Source organism: Oryctolagus cuniculus, chromosome 7, assembly GCF_964237555.1.
Source record: "Oryctolagus cuniculus chromosome 7, mOryCun1.1, whole genome shotgun sequence".
In the NCBI taxonomy this organism is placed as follows: Eukaryota; Metazoa; Chordata; class Mammalia; order Lagomorpha; family Leporidae; genus Oryctolagus; species Oryctolagus cuniculus.
The window spans coordinates 6,532,255-6,551,979 of NC_091438.1; the positions used below are offsets into that span (position 1 = coordinate 6,532,255).

The 19,725-nt window shown below is 40.9% G+C and overlaps 1 protein-coding gene across 7 annotated transcripts in view; it reads left to right on the top strand.

Moving 5' to 3' along the window:
* Positions 1–19,725, top strand: part of RASAL2 (RAS protein activator like 2) — a 419,600-nt gene that overhangs the window by 192,752 nt on the left and 207,123 nt on the right. For all 7 annotated transcript variants that reach the window (XM_051856990.2, XM_051856991.2, XM_051856992.2 and 4 more), the window contains exon 3: positions 11,133–11,259. In XM_051856990.2, coding sequence (XP_051712950.2) covers positions 11,133–11,259 — 127 coding nt within the window. The remainder of the gene's footprint in view (positions 1–11,132; positions 11,260–19,725) is intronic.

Genomic DNA, 19,725 nt, shown 5'->3' on the forward strand with positions numbered 1-19,725 from the left:
CTCAGGAGGCCAAAAAGAAAGCAGCCTGGTCTGAGATGAAATTTTGGAAGGCCCACTGTGCCTGAGATACCAAACCTCAAGAGACCAAAGAGAAAACGCCACCCCTGGTGTACCATATCTCAGGGTGCCCACAAATTCCAGTTCATAGCCTTAAAATAAAAACTAAAATTAAAAATGGGGAAAAAATAGGAATCCAAGAGTTTCAGAACCAGTGCATAGCCATAACATAACAAGCTAAAATAAAAAGTACAGGAATTCAAGAATTTCACTTTCCACTTCATAGTCATAACATAGCAAACTACAGCTTAAAAAAAAAAAAAAAAAAGACCAGGAATCCAAGAATTCCACCTTCTGGCACATAGTCATAACATAATACACTAAAATTAAAAAAACCAGGAACCCAAGAATTCCACCATCTGGTCAACAGCCAAGAAAATAACAAACTAAATAAATAGCCACTTGGGCAACCAGACATATACCACGTGGCCAGTCATTGGGGCTGCCATTTGGGGTGGAGTCTTTTGCCCATCTTCTGGGAATGATGGAAGTCTTCCTGGGAGCTACCTTTTGGCAACTGTATGTCCTCCTTGGGAGCTGCCATCTTGGCAACCATGTGTTTCTGATGGAGGCCACCATCTCAGGACGGAAGTTCACCCTCCGCAGCAGGAAGTGGAACCTCTGCCCTGTTTGATGTTCTGCCTTCCTGACACTAAAAGTTAATAGGCAACAGAAGCTGCTCTCCCACCCAAAATTACCAATTGAAAGCATGCCTGATTGGAAAATCAGAGAACCTGCAGCAAGGCAATTGTTTGGTAAACCTAAATCCATTCCGTGAAACAGCTTTGTTTCAAGTTATTTCCTTAGAAAATATAAAATGTCCTTAAAAATACATCACAAGGCCGGCGCCGCGGCTCACTAGGCTAATCCTCCGCCTGTGGCGTCGGCACCCCAGGTTCTAGTCCCGGTTGAGGTGCCGGTTCTGTCCCAGTTGTTCCTCTTCCATTCCAGCTCTCTGCTGTGGCCCGGGAGTGCAGTGGAGGATGGCCCAAGTCCTTGGACCCTGCACCCCATGGGAGACCAGGAGAAGCACCTGGCTCCTGGCTTCTGATCAGCGCTGTGCAGCTGCAGCGTGCCAGCCGCAGCAGCCATTGTGGGGTAAACCAACAGTAAAAGAAGACCTTTCTCTCTGTCTCTCTCTCTCACTGTCCACTCTGCCTGTCAAAAAATAAAAAAAAAAATTTTAAAAATACATCCAAACAACTTGGAAACTATTATGTATCGATAAACTACAAACTGGCCTTCCGCTAGCATATTTCTCCCACCTTTCTGCCCAAATTCCATTAATGCTAATATCCCATCCTCTTGAAGCTACTGAAATGGGAAACACCAAAAAAAAATCCTTGCATTTTTTACAACCCCTTTCTGAAACCATAAGCATTGAGAGAAAGCTTGACCTGAAGCAAAACCCCTGTGCGTTTGCTCAGACACGTTTCCTGAGAGATGAAACCTCGTGTTTGCTAACAAAGCCCATTTCTGAGGGAAGTCATGAGCGCTGAGAGAAGAGAGGCTGCCATGCAGAAAGATTTTCAGAACTTAGAGGTCTTGTGGAGCCGTTTGAAAGTTCCTTACCATGTTGCCAAGGCTGGGATGCAGAGAGATTTTCAGAAATGAGAAGCCTTGTGAAGCCGTTGGAAGGTTCCTTACCATGTCAGCAGTTTTTAAACAGATTAAATAAGTAGTCCCTTTGTGGTCACCAAATGTTATCAGCTAATGTATGCTAAAATTAATATTTTTGGAGTCCTTGATGTCTAAGAGCTCTAAGTAATGGCTCAAATGAAGCAGACAGGATGGTGAGGTTCAAGATTTATCTAGGGAATGAGAAATACACAGTAATGTAAGGGCTTTATCAAAGGGGAGGGGCCTTTGAGGGGTAAATGGGAAATTTCATACCAGAATCTCAGAGTCAGACCAGGAGCTACGTGGAGGGGTCTACAGGTCAAACGCCCGTGGGCAGGAGCAGTGGCCAAAACGGGCAGTGTGCAAGAGGCGCACAGGAGAGCAGGGTGGGCCCAGCGTGCTCTGCTCCTCTTTTCTACTTCCATAAGGGGAGTGGCTATATACTCTGATTGGCAGGTGGGTGAATATAGGTGAGATCAGGTAGGGGCATTGGGGGCCTTGGTCTCCAGCTCACGAATACAATCAGTCTAGTCCTGTCTCCCTGATTGGGCCCCAAATCGTTGGAAGGCTTTGCGCTCCTCTCCTCTAGTTCTTCATGAAGTACATGTTACTGTGAACTGTAGGCACCCTTCCGTGGTGCTGTGGAACACCAGAACTTACTCCTTTTTCTAACTGGATTTCGGTACCCAGTACCTAACCCACTTCCTTCCCAGCCGCTAGTAATCACTCTTCTGCATTGAGACTCATGTTATTTTTATATTTTTACATCTTCCACATGTGGAGAACATGCAGTATTTTTCTTTCTACCTCTGGCTTATTTCACTTAACATAATGCCCTCCATTTCTGGCCATTTTGCTGCAAATGACAGGGTTTCATTCTTTTTTTATATCTGAATTATATTCCATTTGTGTATCTTTAGCACATTTTCTTTATCCATTCATTCACTGTTGGACACTTAGGCTGATTCCATATCTTGGCTATTGTGAATAGTGCTGCTGTCTCTTTCATATGCTGATTCCATTTCCTTCTGATTTATACCCAGGACTGGAGTCTCTGAATTATATAGGATATCTATTTTTGGTTTTTTGAGAAACTGTTCCCCATATTGGCTATGCTAATATACATTCTTACCAATAGTGGATAAGTGTTCCCTTTTCTTTACATCATCAACAGCATTTGTTATTTTTTATCTTTTTATAATAGCCATTCACAATGAGACTGAGATGATATCTAATGTATGGGGTTTTGATTTGTATTTCCTAATAGTCATGCTATTGAGCATTTTTCATGTTTTTTTTTTTTTGACCATTTATATTTTTTTCAAGAAATGTCCTTCGCATTTTTTTTAAATTTTTTAACTTTATTTTTTTTTAAACTTTATTTGAGAGGCAGAATTACAGACAGAGAGGAAGAGACAGAAAGTCTTCCATCCGCTGGTTCACTCTTCAAATTGGCCCCCACTGGGCCATTTCAAAGCCAAGAGCCAGGAGCTTCCTCCAGGTCTCCCCCATAGGTGGAGGGCCTTGAGCATTTGGGCCATCCTCCACTGCCTTCCCAGGTCTTAAGCAGAGAGCTGGATTGGAAGAGGAGCAGCCAGAACAGGAACCGGGAGCCACATGGGAGCCAGTACTGCAGACAGAGGCTTAGCCTACTGTGCTACAGTGCTGGTCCTGCCCTAGAAATATCCTTTATGCATTTCTTAACTGGATTGTTTATTTGTTGTTGAATTTCTTGATTTATTTTATATATTCTGGATATCAATCCTTTGTCAGATGCAGAGTTTGCACATAATTTCTCCCATTCTGTCAGTTACCTCTTCACTCTGTTGATTGTTTCCTTTCCTATGCAGAAGACTCTCAGTTTGATATAATCCCATTTGTCTGTTTTCGCTTTTGTTGCCTTTATTTTTGGAGTCTTATTAAAGAAGCTGTTGCCCATGCCAGTGTTGTGAAATGTTTCCTCCATGTTTTCTTATAGCACTTCTTTGTTTCAGGTCTTACATTTAGATCTTGGATCCCTTGTGAGTTTATTTTTACATAGACTGAGAGACGGGAAGGTCAGTGTGTTGCATGTGGATATCCAGTTTTCTCAGCAGCATGCATTGAAAAAACTGTTCTTTCTCCAGAATATGTTTTGGGTAGCTTTGTTGAGAACCATTTGCTTATAGATGGGTAGAACCATTTCTGGGATCTCTGTTCCATGGTCCTATATACCTCTTTTTTAGCAAGTATCATACTGCATTGATTGTAGCTCTGAGGCATGCCTTAAAATTAGATATTGTGATGCCTGGAAGTTGCTCTTTTTGTTGAAGATTGTTTTGGATATTCAGGGTCTTGTGTGCTTCCAATTCCAATTAGGATTGTTTTCCTAGTTTTAAGAAGAATGTCATTGTTATTTTGATGGGGGTTGCATTGAATCTGTAAATTGCTTTGGATAGTACAAATATATAAATAATGTTAATTCTTCTAATCCAGGAACACAGAAGGTCTTCTCATTTCTTTGTGTGGCATCTTAAATTTCTTTCATTGGTATTTTATATTGTCCATTGTATAGGTCTTTCACATCCTTGGTTAAATTTATTCCAGAGTATTTTATTTTTTTTTCCTAGGCGTTGTAAATGGGATTGCCCTTATAATTTATTTCATAGCAGTTCATTGTTGGTATACAAAAATGCTTGTTGATTTTGTGTCATGCAGCTTTACTGAATTTGTTTATCATTTCTGATAGTCTCTTGATGGAGTCATTAGGTTTCTCTATGTGTAGAATCATGTCATCTGCAATAAGGATGATTTGACTTCCTTCCTTCCTATTTGTATGTCTTTTCTTTCTTTCTCTTGCCTAATTGCTCAGGACTAAAGTTCTAAACTGTATTGAATAAGCATGATGAGAGTGGACATCCTTGTCTGGTTCCAGACCTAGAGGAAATTCATTCACCTTGTCACCATTCAGTATAATGTTGGTCATAAATCTGTTGTACACAGCCTTTATTGTATTGAAATTGGTTCCTTTTATTTTGTTCCTTCTAATTTATTTAAGGTATTTATTGTGAATAGTTGCCAAATTTTATTGAATGGTTTTTTTATGTGTATTGGGATGACCATATGATATTGAAACTTCATTCTGTTTTTGTGATATATTAAGTTTATTGACTTGTGTCTAAGGAACCACCTCAGCATCTCTGGGTTAAATTCCACTTGTTTATGGTGAATGATCTTTATGAGGTACCATTTGATTTGATCTGCTAGTATTTTGTTGAAATTTTTAAATCACTGTTCGTCAGGAATATTGGTCTATAGTTTTCTTTTTTTTGTTGTGTCCCTATCTGGGTTTTGAAATCAAGGAAATGCTAGCCTTCAAGAGTGAGTTTGGAAGGTATTTCCATTTCAATTTTTCAAAATAGTTTGAGGTTTGGTATTAATTCTTCCTTAAAAGTTTGGTGGAATTCAACATTGAAATCATCAGATCCTGAGTTTTTGTTGGGATATTTCATTTTTGATTCATTCTCATTACCTGTTATTGGTCATTTAACTTTTTCTGTGTCTTCATAATTTAATTTTAGCAGGCTTTAGGTATCTAGATACTTAGCTGTTTTTTCTAGGTTTTCCAATTTGTTGGCATGTCATTAATTGTAATAGTCCCTGATGATCCTTTTGTTTTGTTGTTTCAGTTGTATTGTCTCCTTTTTCATCTTTAATTTCATTTTTGTTTTGTTGTCTTCTCTTTTTTGCCGTTACTCTAGCTAAAGGTTTGTCAATTTTGCTTATCTTCAAAAGAGCAACTGCTTGTTTCATTGATCTTTTGTATTGTTTTTAGTCTCTCTCTCTCTCTCTCTCTCTCTTTTTTTTTTTTTTTTTTTTTTTTTTTTTTTTTTTTGACAGGCCGAGTGGACAGTGAGAGAGAGAGAGACAGAGAGAAAGGTCTTCCTTTTGCCATTGGTTCACCCTCCAATGGCTGCCACGGCTGGCATGCTGCGGCCGGCACGCTGCGGCCGGCACACTGTGGCCAGCACACTGCGCTGATCCAAAGGCAGGAGCCAGGTGCTTCTCCTGGTCTGCCATGGGGTGTAGGGCCCAAGGATTTGGGCCATCCTCCACTGCACTCCCGGGCCACAGCAGAGAGCTGGCCTGGAAGAGGGGCAACGGGGACAGAATCCGGCGCCCTGACCGGGACTAGAACCCAGTGTGCAGGCACCGCTAGGTGGAGGATTAGCCTAGTGAGCTGCGGCACCGGCCATAGTCTCTCATTTTGTTTTTCTGCTCTGATCTATTTCTTTCCTTCTACTAATTAAAACTTTTTTTTTTAAATATATAGGACCTTATTGTAAATTTCCCTTTTAGTACTTAGTACTTTCCTCCATCAGTTTTGGTATATTTTGTTTCTATTTTATTTGCTTTAGGATATTTTTAAATTTTTCTTTTGATTCCTTTAGTGGCTCATTGTTCAATAACATGTTAAATCTACATTTACTTTATAACTTATAAAAGTTTTTTTGTTGTTGATTTCTAATTTTGTTCTGTGGTGGTCAGGAAGATACATGATATGATTTTGATTTTTTTTTTAAATTTGTTGAGACTTGTTTTGTGGCCTAATATATAGTCTACCCTAGAGAATGTTCTGTATGCTATGATAAGAATGTGTATTTTGCAGCTGTTGGATGAAATGTTCTGTAAATATCTGTTAGGTTCATTTGCTCTCTAGTATTCTTTAATATTTCTTTCTTGATTTCTTTCCCCAAGTCATCTGTTCACTGAAGAAAGTGGAGTGTTGAAGTCCCCCATTATTGTATCAGAGCTTCTCCATTTAGATCTAATAATGTTCATTTTGTAAAATTAGGAGCTTATACATTTATAACTGCCTTGTCTTCTTGAGCTGAATACTTGAAAATTATATACTGAACTTGGCCGGTACCACGGCTCAATAGGCTAATCCTCCACCTTGTGGTGCCGGCACACCAGGTTCTAGTCCCAGTCGGGGCGCCGTATTCTGTCCCGGCTGCCCTCTTCCAGGCCAGCTCTCTGCTGTGGCCAGAGAGTGCAGTGGAGGATGGCCCAAGTGCTTGGGCCCTGCACCCCATGGGAGACCAGGAGAAGCACCTGGCTCCTGCCATCGGATCAGCGTGGTGCGCCGGCTGCAGCACGCTGCTGCTGCAGCCATTGGAGGGTGAACCAACGGCAATGGAAGACCTTTCTCTCTGTTTCTCTCTCTCTCTCACTGTCCACTCTGCCTGTCAAAAAAAAAATTATATACTGTACTTAACTTTTTACACAGTTTTTTTTACCTTATTTTCCTTTTTTTATTTAGTAAATATAAATTTCCAAAGTATAGTTTATGGATTAATTCCCCCCACACACACAATTTCCCTCCCACTCGCACCCCTCCCATCTCCTGCTCCCTCTCCCATTCCATTCACATCAAGATTCATTTTCAATTATCTTTATATACAGAAGATCGATTTAGTATATATTAAGTAAAGATTTCATCAGTTTGCACCCACACAGAAACACAAAGTGTAAAAATACTGTTTCCGTACTAGTTATAGCATTACTTCACATTGGACAACACATTAAGGACAGATCCCACATGAAAAGTAAGTACACAGTGACTCCTGTTGTTGACTTAACAATTTGACACTCTTGTTTATGGCGTCACTAATCTCCCTAGGCTCTAGTCATGAGTTGCTAAGGCTATGGAAGCCTCTTGGGTTCGCCAACTTTGATCTTATTCCAACAGGGTCATAATCAAAGTGGAAGTTCTCTCCTCCCTTCAGAGAAAGGTACCTCCTTTCTTGATGGCCCCGTTCTTTCCACTGGGATCTCACTCGCAGAGATCTTTCATTTAGGTCCTCTTTTTTTTTTTTTTTTTTCTCCCCAGAGTGTCTTGGCTTTCCATGCCTAAAATGCTCTCATGGGCTCTTCAGCCATATCTGAATGCCTTAAGGGCTGATTCTGAGGCTAGAGTGTACAGTTTTTTTCTTGACAACTGTTTTGTCTGATATAAGTATAGCTACACCTGCTTGCTTTTTATTCCTTTTTGTATAGAATTCTTTTTGCATCCTTTCACTTTCAATGTGTGTTTGTCTTTGGTGGCAAAGTGAGTTTTTTATAGTCATCATATTCTTAGATCTCTTTTTCAACGTCTGTTCAGCTGATGTGTACCTTTAATTGAGGAATTTATTCCATCTGTATTCAAGATTATTATTGATAAAAAGAGACTTATTCCTGCCATTTTGTTAGTTTTCTTCTTTTTGAGTACCTTATGTTCTTTTCTTTTTCCCTTGTTTATTTTGTGGTTTACTGTATTGATAAGGTTTGATTCTTTTTTTTTTTTTTAAAGATTTATGTATTTTAAAGAGAGAGAGAGAGAAAGATTGAGATTGAGATTGAGATGGAGATCAGCTAGTTTGCTCCTCAGATGGCCACAACAGCCAGGGCTGGGCCAAGCAAAACCAGGAGCTCCTTCCACATCTCCTACATGGGTGTCAGGGGCCCAAACACTTCAGCCATTTTCTGCTGCTTTTTCCAGGCCATTAGCAGGGAGCTGGATTAGAAATGGAACAGCCAGGACTCAAACTGGCACCCATATGGGTTGCCACAGGTGACGGCTTTACCCACTTGCCACCATGCTGGCCCCTCTTATAGGTTTTAAAATTCCTTTTCTTGTGCTTTCTTCAGTTTGATTATAACATGTTGTGGTGTTGTGCTATGGTGTCATATATATTGGGAGTCCTTTAGCCCTGCTGTACCTGGATGTCTATAAACTTCCCATGGTTGGAAGAATGTTTCAGCTATTATATTATCAACTATGTTTTCAACTTTTTTTCCCTTTTCTTTGCCTTGTTGCACCCCCAAAATTCAAATATTTATTAGGTTAGTGGTATTCCATAAACCTCAGGCTGTCCTCATTGTTTTTGCTTAGCTGTCTATCAGTCAATCATCTGGCAGGATATTTACAAAGACCTGTGTTCCACTTCATATATTCTTTCTTCTACTCAATCTAACTGTTAGTCAAGCTTTCAAGTGTATTTTTTCTCTCATTTATTAACATCTTCATTTCCAAGATTTCTGTTTTGTTCTTTCTGGTGATCTCTGTGTCTTGCTAAAATTCTCCTTCATATTATTGTCGCTCCCCCTCTTCGTGGAGGAGCAACACTAAGCCCTGCCTAGGCTTCATATCCGAGTCACGGCACCATTATGTCGCTCCCCCTCTTCGTGGAGGAACGACACAGGACCCTGCGCTGTTCTTTCGTCTGCTCGGCCCTCCCCGGGTTTGCTGCTGGTTCTTCCCGGGTTGGCTACTATCCCTTCCACCTCCGTGGAAGGGCAGTTCCCCCTGGCCACATTCCCCACTTCCGCAGGGGAGCGGCACACCGGCTCTTCTCGGGGGCTGCACAGGTGTTCCCCTTAGATGTTCCCGGTGCATGCCGTCTCTCTCCTCCTTTATAGTCCTCCTCCGCCAATCCCAACTCGGCTGCCCACACGCCGAGCACGCCGCTCTCCTCCAATCAGGAGCGGCTCCTGCAGCTTGTCAAGTTGGTGAGAGGCAGCTGGGTAGAAGCTGTTTACTCCTCTCCCAGAGCCATATTGTGGGAGAGCAGATGCATAGAATAAGTCTTAATTCCAGTAACAGTCTAGTCCGAGTTGCTCCCCACATATTATGAGTTTTTTCTTAATTTTGTTAAATTGTCTTTCTGTATTGGATCTCACTGACTTTCCTTAAAATGAGTCTTTAGTTTTATTAGGCATTTTGCCAATATCCTTTTCTTTGAGGTCTGTTTGATGATAAGTTGCTGAGCAAATTTTTAAATAATTATTGTTACTAGAGATTTTTTAAAAATTATTTATTTGAAAGAGCTACAGAGAGAGCAGGCGGAAGAGTAAAAGAGAAGGAGAATCTTCCATCCACTGGTTCACTTGCCAGATGGCCTCAATGGCCAGAGCTGTGGCAGGCCAAAGCCAGGAGCTTCTTCTGGGTCTCCCACATGGGTCACAGGGGCCCGGGCCTAAGCACTTGGGCCATCTTCCACTGCTTTTCCCAGGCCATTAGCAGGGAGTTGCATCAGAAGTGGAACATCCCGGGGCTGGCGCCATGGCGCAGTAGGTTAATCCTCCTCCTGCAGCACCGGCATCCCATATGGGCGCTGGTTCTAGTCCCAGCTGTTCCTCTTCCCATCCAGCTCTCTACTATGGGCTGGGAAAGCAGTAGAAGGTGGCCCAAGTGCTGGGCCCCTGCATTCGAGTTGGGGACCGGGAGGAAGTTCCTGGCTCCTGGCTTCAGATCAGTGCAGTTCCAGCTGTTGCAGCCATTTAGGGAGTGAACCAACGGAAGGAAGACCTTTCTGTCTGTCCCTCTCACTGTCTGTAACTCTGCCTCTCAAAAGAATAAATAAAATCTTAAAAAAAAAAAAAAAGGAACATCCCATATGGGATGCTAGCATCGCAGGTCTGGCTTTATCCAGTATGCCTCAGTACCAGCGCCTTAGAGAGATCATTTTTACCAATCACAGTTCACAGATGCAAATAACTTGATGTCTTAAACATATGCCAGAAAAATATTTTTAGGATTATAAAAGCAATCTCATCTTTGGAAGAAAATATTTCCGTTGATGAAGGTATCTGTACAAGTATCCATACAAGTTTCATTGAAAACGTGTTATGTTACCTATATATGTAGTATTAACTGGATCTATATCTTGATTCTAAAATAGAAGAAAATGTGGCTGATTTTACTACTTTTATCTAACAAAGCCTCACTTTAATATTATTTATTTATTTGAGAGGCAGGGAGACAGAGGGCTTCTATCCACTGTGTCACGTCCCAAATGCTTACATGTACCAGAATGGAAAAGCAGGAGCCCGGAATTCCATCCAGAGGCCTCATTTTTGAATGGCAAGGCCCAGCCACTTGAGGGACCACCTTCTGTCTCCCAGGGTGCTCATTAACAAGAAGTAGAATCTGAAATCAACCCAAGTATTCTGTGATAGGATTTAGGTTTCTTTAATCACTAGGCCAAATGCCTACCCCCCATCCTCGTTTTAAAAAGAATTCTGAAGATAAGTCTTACTGGTTAACTTACAGTTTCATGAACTTCACTGAACGCCGGGCAGAACTGGAGCTTGTGAGCCACATACACATGCTGTAGAAGAATCTTTATTTGTGTGGGTGTTTTGTTTTCTAAACTCCTCGAGCAGGCACACACCTGGATATGACTTGCCCATACCTCTTGTAAGCCAATTTACATACTCACTCTTCCTGATCTTTCGGTTTTCTCTTTAGAGAACACTTCCTGAAAATGAGTTGGTAAACCTTACCTTTCTATATACATTATGTCTACATTTTTTGTTTTGCTTTGCCTGTTATATACTCCTGTCTTCATTAACTAAAAGCATTGTTTAATCAGAAGGTTGTTAGGTGGGTTCATTATTAATTTTCATCTCTTTTTCTTTTGGTTGACTAGATACCTGTGGAAGGGGGCCAGGAGCAGCAGGCAGACTCCACCAAAGGGCGGTGCCTCAGGAGAACTGTCAGCGTCCCTTCCGAGGGTCAGTTTCCTGAGTACCCACCAGAGGGCGCCACTAAACTGGGTAAGTTTAATAAAAGGAAAGAAAATCCTAGCTTTTATTGGATGATTTATGGACTTGTTAGTGACTATTACAGTAAAACAGATATCCTGCATTTCTTGTTAAGTAACTGTGTTGAAATCAGTGGCATGTTAACTCAGAGTTACCAGTCATTAGTGAGTCCAGTTATTTTAACAGAGTGACAGCAAAGTTACTTTACAGAGATAGAATTTATGTGCTAATAAGTTTGCTGTTTAGTCTTGGCAGGTTGGATGACATGTTGTTTCTGGGATTATCGTTTGTTTCTAGGTTTTGAAAGAGCATTAGGTGATTTTGTTGAAATACTGAGATTTATAGAGGAGCCAGTATGTGTAGAACTTAATACTGAGTGGTTTAAATATCTCCTGTTCACATAGTTACGGATGTTGTCCTGTATAATGTAATGCCAGTTCAATCTAATTTAGCTAAGCTGATTTGGCTTCCCACGTAAGTTATATTCAGGGAAATGGTTGAAGTGGGTGATAGAAGGGAGAAATCAAAGAAGTCCCACTTCAGTTGTTATATACTAAAGGAATTCATGTCACTATCAAAGCAACAGACTCTATGTTTCCTACCACATGTGTTCTATTAGGCATTTTCATTTTTAGCAATGGCTATTTAAATAATTAGACATAATTAAGATTAAATAAAATAATGAAGGATTTTGAAATATAGAAAGTGCTTTGGTGCTTTACATCGTAGCATTATTTGCTTAGCAAATCATAGACTTTTAGTCATAGACATTTGGTAGATAGAACAAAATCATTTATTGTCTCCATGATGGTCAAAATGGATAATTCTCTGATTTTGGTTGTGTTTTTTAAAATAAGAATTTGGTTTGGGTTTATTGGTTGTGTTTTTTGTTTGTTTGCTTTGCTTGCTGCTTTCTGCCTTTTTCTTTGTTTTCTAAATGGAACACTTGGTCAGAATTAGATTTTTTTTTCTTTTTCTTTAAACCTATAACAGTTGTTTTGTTTGCAGAATTAAGCCAAGTTAACAAATATTTTCTCTAAGGAGTCATATTTGAAGATGTAAAATTGTCAACTCACCTTATTTTTATTGTATCTCTTAGCATGTATTGAAACCAGTTTAGGTGTGTGCCTAAATTATCCAGAAAACCTGTCTGGGTGTAGCTATTTTATGGCCCATTTATACTTCACATACATTGAACTGGCATAGAGTCACCTTCTTTCAGGCCCTTTGGCTTCTTTATTTGTAATGTTCTGTTGATGGCTGCCTTTGCCACATCAGAGAACCTTTGGCTATTCAAGCTTTGACCCACAAAAGTCTGGATTTTGAGGAAGTGCAGTCATACTGTGGAGAATTATTATAGTGTTGTTACAGAAGATAGAGTTACATAGCAAGTTGCTATCTCTCTACAATGTTCCATATTTTGGGCCCAAAACAAACTATAAAGTCTGGTTAGAGCCTATCCTGTCTTTGGTTCTTGACAAGTTTGGTGGTCATCCTGGCTCATGGCAGTTTATCATCATTTCCAGTGCCATTCTTCCTTACATGCCAGTCTTATCTTGAATTAGATCACTTTTTGTTGATTTGTTTTTATCTCCTAGCAATTTGTCTTTAGGCAAAATTTCCCGCTGGCAGATGTTGCCATATATGTAACATTCTGTGCCAGTCCCTAAGTATGAAAAGAGGTGTAAGATAAGACTTCAGCTTTCAGGAGTTTTATTTATACGGTTAGGATGATAGGATAAATACGTGTAGAAATAAAAATATAAATTAGTATACAAAAATCAGTTATATTTCTGGATTCCAGCAACAAACCAGAAATGAAAAAAATTTTAATATGCCATTTGTTTTAACATTACAGATAGCAAATTCCACAGATAGCAAATCTGTGGAAAATCTAATTAGAGATATGAAAGACTTATATAGAGAGAATCATAAGAAGCAATTAAAAGAAAATTAGAAAATATTTAAATAAATGGAGGGCTAAAGTATAACATTTTAGAGTCTATTTTATGTTATCTATTAGTTTTCTTTAAAATCAAAATCCAGCATGGTATTTCCTTTCCCCCTATACCTACACAAATTGGCAAGTTGATTCTAGAATTCATGTAGAAGTGCCTTAGACCAAGAATAGCAAAGGCAGATGAAAACGGAGAGAAGACTTAATCTAATCATGTCAGGGTCTATCTAAAAGGTTAAAGGAATATATTGGTGAAAGAATACGCAAATAGATCAGTGAAACACATTTGAAAGTCCTGTAGTGGACCCACCTCTGCACGGACACTGTGGGGCTTAGGGGCCCTGTAGTGCAGTGGGATAAAGGAAGTCTTTTTTATTTTGGTGCTGGGTCAGTTAGATTTCTTTCTGAGGTGTAAGGGAGAACTTGAGTCTTACCTTATACCATCCACAGAATCAGTTCCAAGTCAGGTAACACAGTAAAGCTTCTAGAAATCATGCAGAAGGGTGTTTTTGAAATCTTGTATAGAAAAGGGCTCTCAAACAGAATGTTAAAAATCACAGAGTGGTACACAGTGTGTGATGCTGTTTGTATAAAGCTCCTGGACACACAAACCTGAACTGTGGTGTTAGATGTCAGGATGGTGCTTACTTTTTGGGAGGAGGCAAGAGGATTATGAAGGAGATTTCTGGAGTACTAGTGATGTTCTTCCTGTGACGTGTGCAGTGGTTGCGCAGGTGTGCCTACTTTGTGATGATTTATCGAGCTATACATGAATGATTTTGGCACTTTCTGTGTGTATGTTACATTTAAAGGGAAATATGGAGGAAAAAAGCCAGAAGCTAGGTCATAGTGTCAAGTAAGTGATCTAAATTGAGTATCATGGTGGGCATAGTAAAGAATTAGGAATTATAGTCAACTTTATTGTATGTTACTGAATATGCTATTGAGAGAGAAACTGGGATGAAGCCTAAGCAAATCATTGAATTTAGTGACCTTGAGGTTTCTGGTGAGTTTATGGACGGCAGTTGTAGTGGTATGTGGTAGCCGAGGCCGTGCAAATGGGTTGAGAAGATAGCGTGAGTGAGAAGACTGAAACGGCAAGCAGATATAACTCCTTTGAGAAGTTTGCCTGTGAAAAGGACAATAGACACTCCATAAATATTTGAGTGACTGAGTGATTACGTTAGGATAAAATTGATGAAAGGAATGGAGATAAAAGAAGAAAGGTAGCAGAATACCTGACTAAGTTGACCAATCATAGCGTGCCAATAGTAGTGAAGGAACACTGATTCCTATAACTCTATTGTGTCTCTCTTAAGACCTACAGCAATTCACTAACTGGCCCCCTGTATTTCTTCTGGCACTGAATTTGATAGATATACTACTGGCAGAGCCTTCAAAAAGTAATCATATCAGAACATACTTTTTGGGAAAAGATGCTATCCCACGAATAATTGTTTCCTGTCTTCTTTTTGTAGGAGATAATTTAATAGTTAACCAGAATGTCATCCATTCATGACAGGACTTTTAAGAGGATATAAGTTTCAGGCTGGCGCCATGGCTCACTAGGCTAATCCTCCGCCTGCGGCGCCAGTGCACCGGGTTCTAGTCCCGGTCGGGGCACCGGATTCTGTCCCAGTTGCCCCTCTTCCAGGCCAGCTCTCTGCTGTGGCCCGGGAGTGCAGTGGAGGATGGCCCAAGTGCTTGGGCCCTGCACCCCATGGGAGACCAGGAGAAGCACCTGGCTCCTGCCTTCGGATCAGCACAGTGCGCTGGCCGCAGTGCACCTGCCAGAGCGGCCATTGTGGGGTGAACAAACAGAAAAGGAAGACCTTTCTTTCTGTCTCTCTCTCTTTTACTGTCCACTCTGCCTGTCAAAAAAAAAAAAAAAAAAAAAAAAAAGGATATAAGTTTCAAACATGATTTCTCCAATAGACCTAAGAAGCTATTTTTTATTCACCCTACAAATGAGTTATTCTATTGAAATTCTCCTCCCCTGTCTTTTAATTCACTACTGAATGAAACTAGCAGTATAAATAAGATGGGAGAAAGCAGTTAACACTTCAAGCTTTTATCGAATGTTTGTAGTATTACTTAAGTAATTTCTTTTTTTTTTAAGATTTATTTATTTATTTGAAAGTTAGAGTTACACAGAGAGAGGAGAGTTAGAGAGAGAAAGGTCTTCCATCTGATGGTTCACTCCCCAATTGGCCGCAACGGCCAGAGCTGCACCATTCTGAAGCCAGGAGCCAGGAGCTTCTTCTGGGTCTCCCTTGCAAGTGCAGGGGCCCAAGGACTTGGGCCATCTTCTAATGCTTTTGCAGGCCACAAAGAGAGCTGGATCGGAAGAGGAGCAGCTGGGTCTTGAACCATGCTGGCTCTTCAGACCAGGGCATTAACCCACTGCACCACAGTGCCAGCCCCTACTTAGGTAATTTCAATAAAAATATCAGATTCATTTGAAAAAAAAAAAATTGTTGAATTCCCTGCATCACCTCCTGTCAAGCAGACATATGCATACATTTTATAACCAAGGAAATTTATGGATGACTATCCATGCATTATTGTGGCCTGTTGCATTGTATGGATTTTATTTATTTTTTGCTTTTCAAATACCATTCATTTATGCAGCCAGTAGTTACTGAGAACCAACTGTATATCAGATGCTGTTCCAGGTTCTCAGGATTAGCAGTGAAAAATACAGACGAAAATTTCTCCTTCCTTAGAGCTTACATTCTATTGAGAAACCATAGACAATAAGTAAGAATAATAAATTAAATCATGCTATTTGGATGGTGATAGTACAAAGTAAAAAAAAGAAAATTAGTGAACAGGGATAGGAAATATCAAGGGAGTATAATTTAGCTCATGTGACCAAGGATGGCCTCACTGATACTTGAAGAATGATGGTTAAAAGTGTGGGAGTAGAGGATATAGACACCTGAAGGTGCAGATTTGTGCCTGCAGAAACAGCTGGTATTAAGTGAGAATATATTTGGAATATTCCATGAATAGCTTAGAAGTCAGTGAGGCCGGAGTATAATGAACATGGGGAGAGAGTGACCAGATCATGAAGGTGTCTCGCAGGTCATCGTAAAGTCTTTACCCTTCACTCTGTGAGATGGGGAGCCACTGGCTCTTGAATTAGGAGCTAGGATACAAAAATGGGAATTTAGAGACCAGCTAGGATGTTGGTACAATAATCTTGACGAGAGATGATAGCAGCTTGTGCCAGAATGGTAATGGTGCAAGGACTGAGAAATAAGCAGTTCATAGATATATTTGAAAATAGACATCAGAATTTGCTTAATGGATTAAATATAGGAGGTAAGAAACAGAATGGGTGAGAAGGTTGACTAGAACAGCTACAGAAACAAAGGGGGAAGATCGGGAAGACTAGGGGAGAAAACAGTGGGTGCCCAGGAGCTCAGTTTTTCACACGTTAAGCTTGAGGATCTTACTGATGTCGTCTAACTATGACCCAAGATTAATATTTCGAGTTCTTGTCTCAAGCTTCGAGAAGCTTCCTCAATTTAGACATAGACAAGGCAGGCAACATGGAAAAACTTAGAATTTATTTGGGGAAGTAAGAGAAATACACAGGAACATGAGGGCTTTATTTAAGGGAGAGGGTGGTCAGAAAGGTGAACCGGGAGTTCCACACCAGGCAGGGAGCAGATCTGGGGCCACGTGCAGGCATTCACAGCCAGAGCCACGTGGAGAGAAAAACCACACGGGCAGGAGTGACTGTGAATAGCATGGTGCACAAGCAAAACAGCAGTGGGCCATGGGCACTCCAAGCCTTTTATTTGCTTTCAAAAAGGGAGTGGTTACGTAATCTGATTGGGTGGGTGTGTACAGGTGAGATCAGGTAGGGCCGGGGGTGGGGAGCCTGGTCTCCAGCTCATGAGCCTAATTCTTTCTCCTTGATTAATACCATATCATTCCCCACTCAGAGATTCTTGACCTTTAATCTTAAGAGGATGCTGAAACGCGTAGACGCATCATATCTTCTACAGCTGCTTCCTGTTGATCAGGGCTCAGGCCCTATCTGTCCTTGGTCTGGAAACATCTTCCTATCTCATCTAATGAATGACAGAGCTGGAGTACTCTGTCACCGCCAATGGCTGTGTCCTCTGCACGGACATCATTACTCTCAGAAGTCGTTGAGTTCTGAAACATACAAGTTTATCAGTCAGCATAAGCTAAACTGGAACAAAACAAATTGCAAGTGGAGTGCCCGTTAAGATGGCAAGAACATATCCTGTAAACTCCCAGATGGTGGTGATAGGCTACCCTTATGCAGATTATAAAACCATTTATCCTGAGCATAGAGACTTCTAATATCTTTTTCAGTGAACATGCTACTGTTCGAGTAAAGGTGGCAGATTCCATTAATCACCGCACACATTCTTCTTCCTTGTTCTATTAGTATATATTCCAAGGCCCGTCTGTCGTCCATAACTGCCTTAGGATAGAGTGTCCACTGATGTAAGTACTTGTTGTAAAAGCTGGCCTGAAGTGTAGGCCAAATTACCCAGAGCTGTGGTCAGGTTTTAAAATGAGCTTCATGTGGCTCACAAGTACTTTCAATCATTATAGGAGATCTCACTAAGGAGACAGAATCCAAAGAAGAGAGAAGTACAGCATGTCTGCCTGAAAGTGCAACATTCTTGATGCGACGAAAGCAAAAGCTTTACTTATCTTTTTGCTTTTTGAAGAGGTATTTAAGATCTTCGATTAGCTCACAGGAATAATCAGATGTGTCTTTCGAGTTCACCTGTGAAGACTGTCGAGTTATTTTAGATACAAATGAAGGTCCATTGTCACTCTGGAGTGACTGTGAGAGTCCAAAGCATGGCACAATGTCCTTCAGTAAGGCCTTGGAAACCTTGCGTGCTTCTTCTGTTTGAGTTGGGAAGGCTTCTGTCCATCCTCTGAAAGAATTGGTAAAAGCTAGAAGATATTCATAGTTACACATTGGTGCAATCAGTCTGCAATCTTCACCTGGGTATGTTCCCCTCCTCTGCACAAGAGTCAATAAGGGAGGTGGTTTTACGTGACCCCCAGAGGTATTTTTAATCCAGTGGGCAAGGATAAGTTACCTCCCTTTCAACAGCATTTAGTCCTTTACCTGCAAACACTTGGAAGATGAGTTGCATTAAAGCTTCTCTTCCGAGGTAGGTAGAGTCATGCATCTCCTTAGTAATTTTCCATTGAGAGGCCATTGGGACCATAACCTTATGATCCAGAATCTACCTCCATTATCATCTTTAGTATAACCCTGCTGTTGGGCCCATTCAGTCTCAGACTTGGTATAGGGAGCTTCCTTAGTCGTTGCTACAGGTTGAGGTATTAGAGCCATTTCCAGCCACTAGTTTTCTGTTTTATCTGCTAGTGCATTTCCCTTGCTAACATAGTTGTCTCCCTTCTGATGTCCCTTACAGTGAATGACAGCTACTTCCAAAAGCTACAGTACTGCCTGATTCCTTCTTTCATGTAGCTACTGCCATCAGTAAACCACTCAACATCTGTACTCTCCAAAGGCTCACCTCGTTTAGGTCAGGTCTACTAGAATATACCTGTTCTATAGTTATATGGTATTAGTATACCATACCACAAGAATATACAAGAATGAGTTAATTCTCCAGTGCCCTCAGGTGGCAACAGAGTTGCTGGGTTGAGGACCTGGCACACCTTAAGTTATCTCAGATGAATCTAACAGTAGATCCTGATATTTTGTGAGATGTCCTTCTGTTAACCATTGACGTCCTTTAACTTCCAGTACCCCTTGTAGCTGGTGTGGAGTGTGAACTTAAAGTGGCTGGCCTAAAGTCAGCTTGGTGGCTTCCTCCACCAAGAGTGCTGTAGCAGCAATAGCCCTTAAGCATGCAGGCCACCCTGTAACCACTGAATCTAGCTGTTCAGAAAAACAGGCCACTGGTCGTGGCAGTGGACCCAACTTCTGAGTCAGTACTTCTATAGCGACCCCCTGTTTCTCTGCTATAAACAGGGTAAATGGCCTACTCAGGTTATCAGGAATTCCCAGTGCTGGGGCTTCTGTTAAAAGCTGTTTACTTCTTTGCACTGACTTGTGTAACGCCCTTGTCCAGCAAAGTGGGTCTGTGTCAGGGCCTTTTAAAGCTTCATTATGAAGGCTTGGCTATTAATCTAAATCGTGGAATCCTTATTCTACAGAATCCTGCCATTCCCTGCTTTTTAGTCTGTGGTGACCTTATACATAACACAGCTTCCTTTCTCTTGACTGAAAGAGCACGCTTTCCTGGGGCTAGAACATATCCCAGGTAGTCTACCTCTTGTTTAGAAACCTGAGCTTTTGTTGAGGAAACTTTGTATCCTCACTTAGCCAGGAAGTTCAAAACCTGATGGTATTTTCAGCTGAGTGAGTCCTCCTTGGATGGGCTGCAGAAGAGAATATCATCTACATATTATAAGATTGCTCCATTCTTTAGCTGTAATCCCCTGAGTTCCTTTGCCAAGTGCATTACCAAACAGGTGCT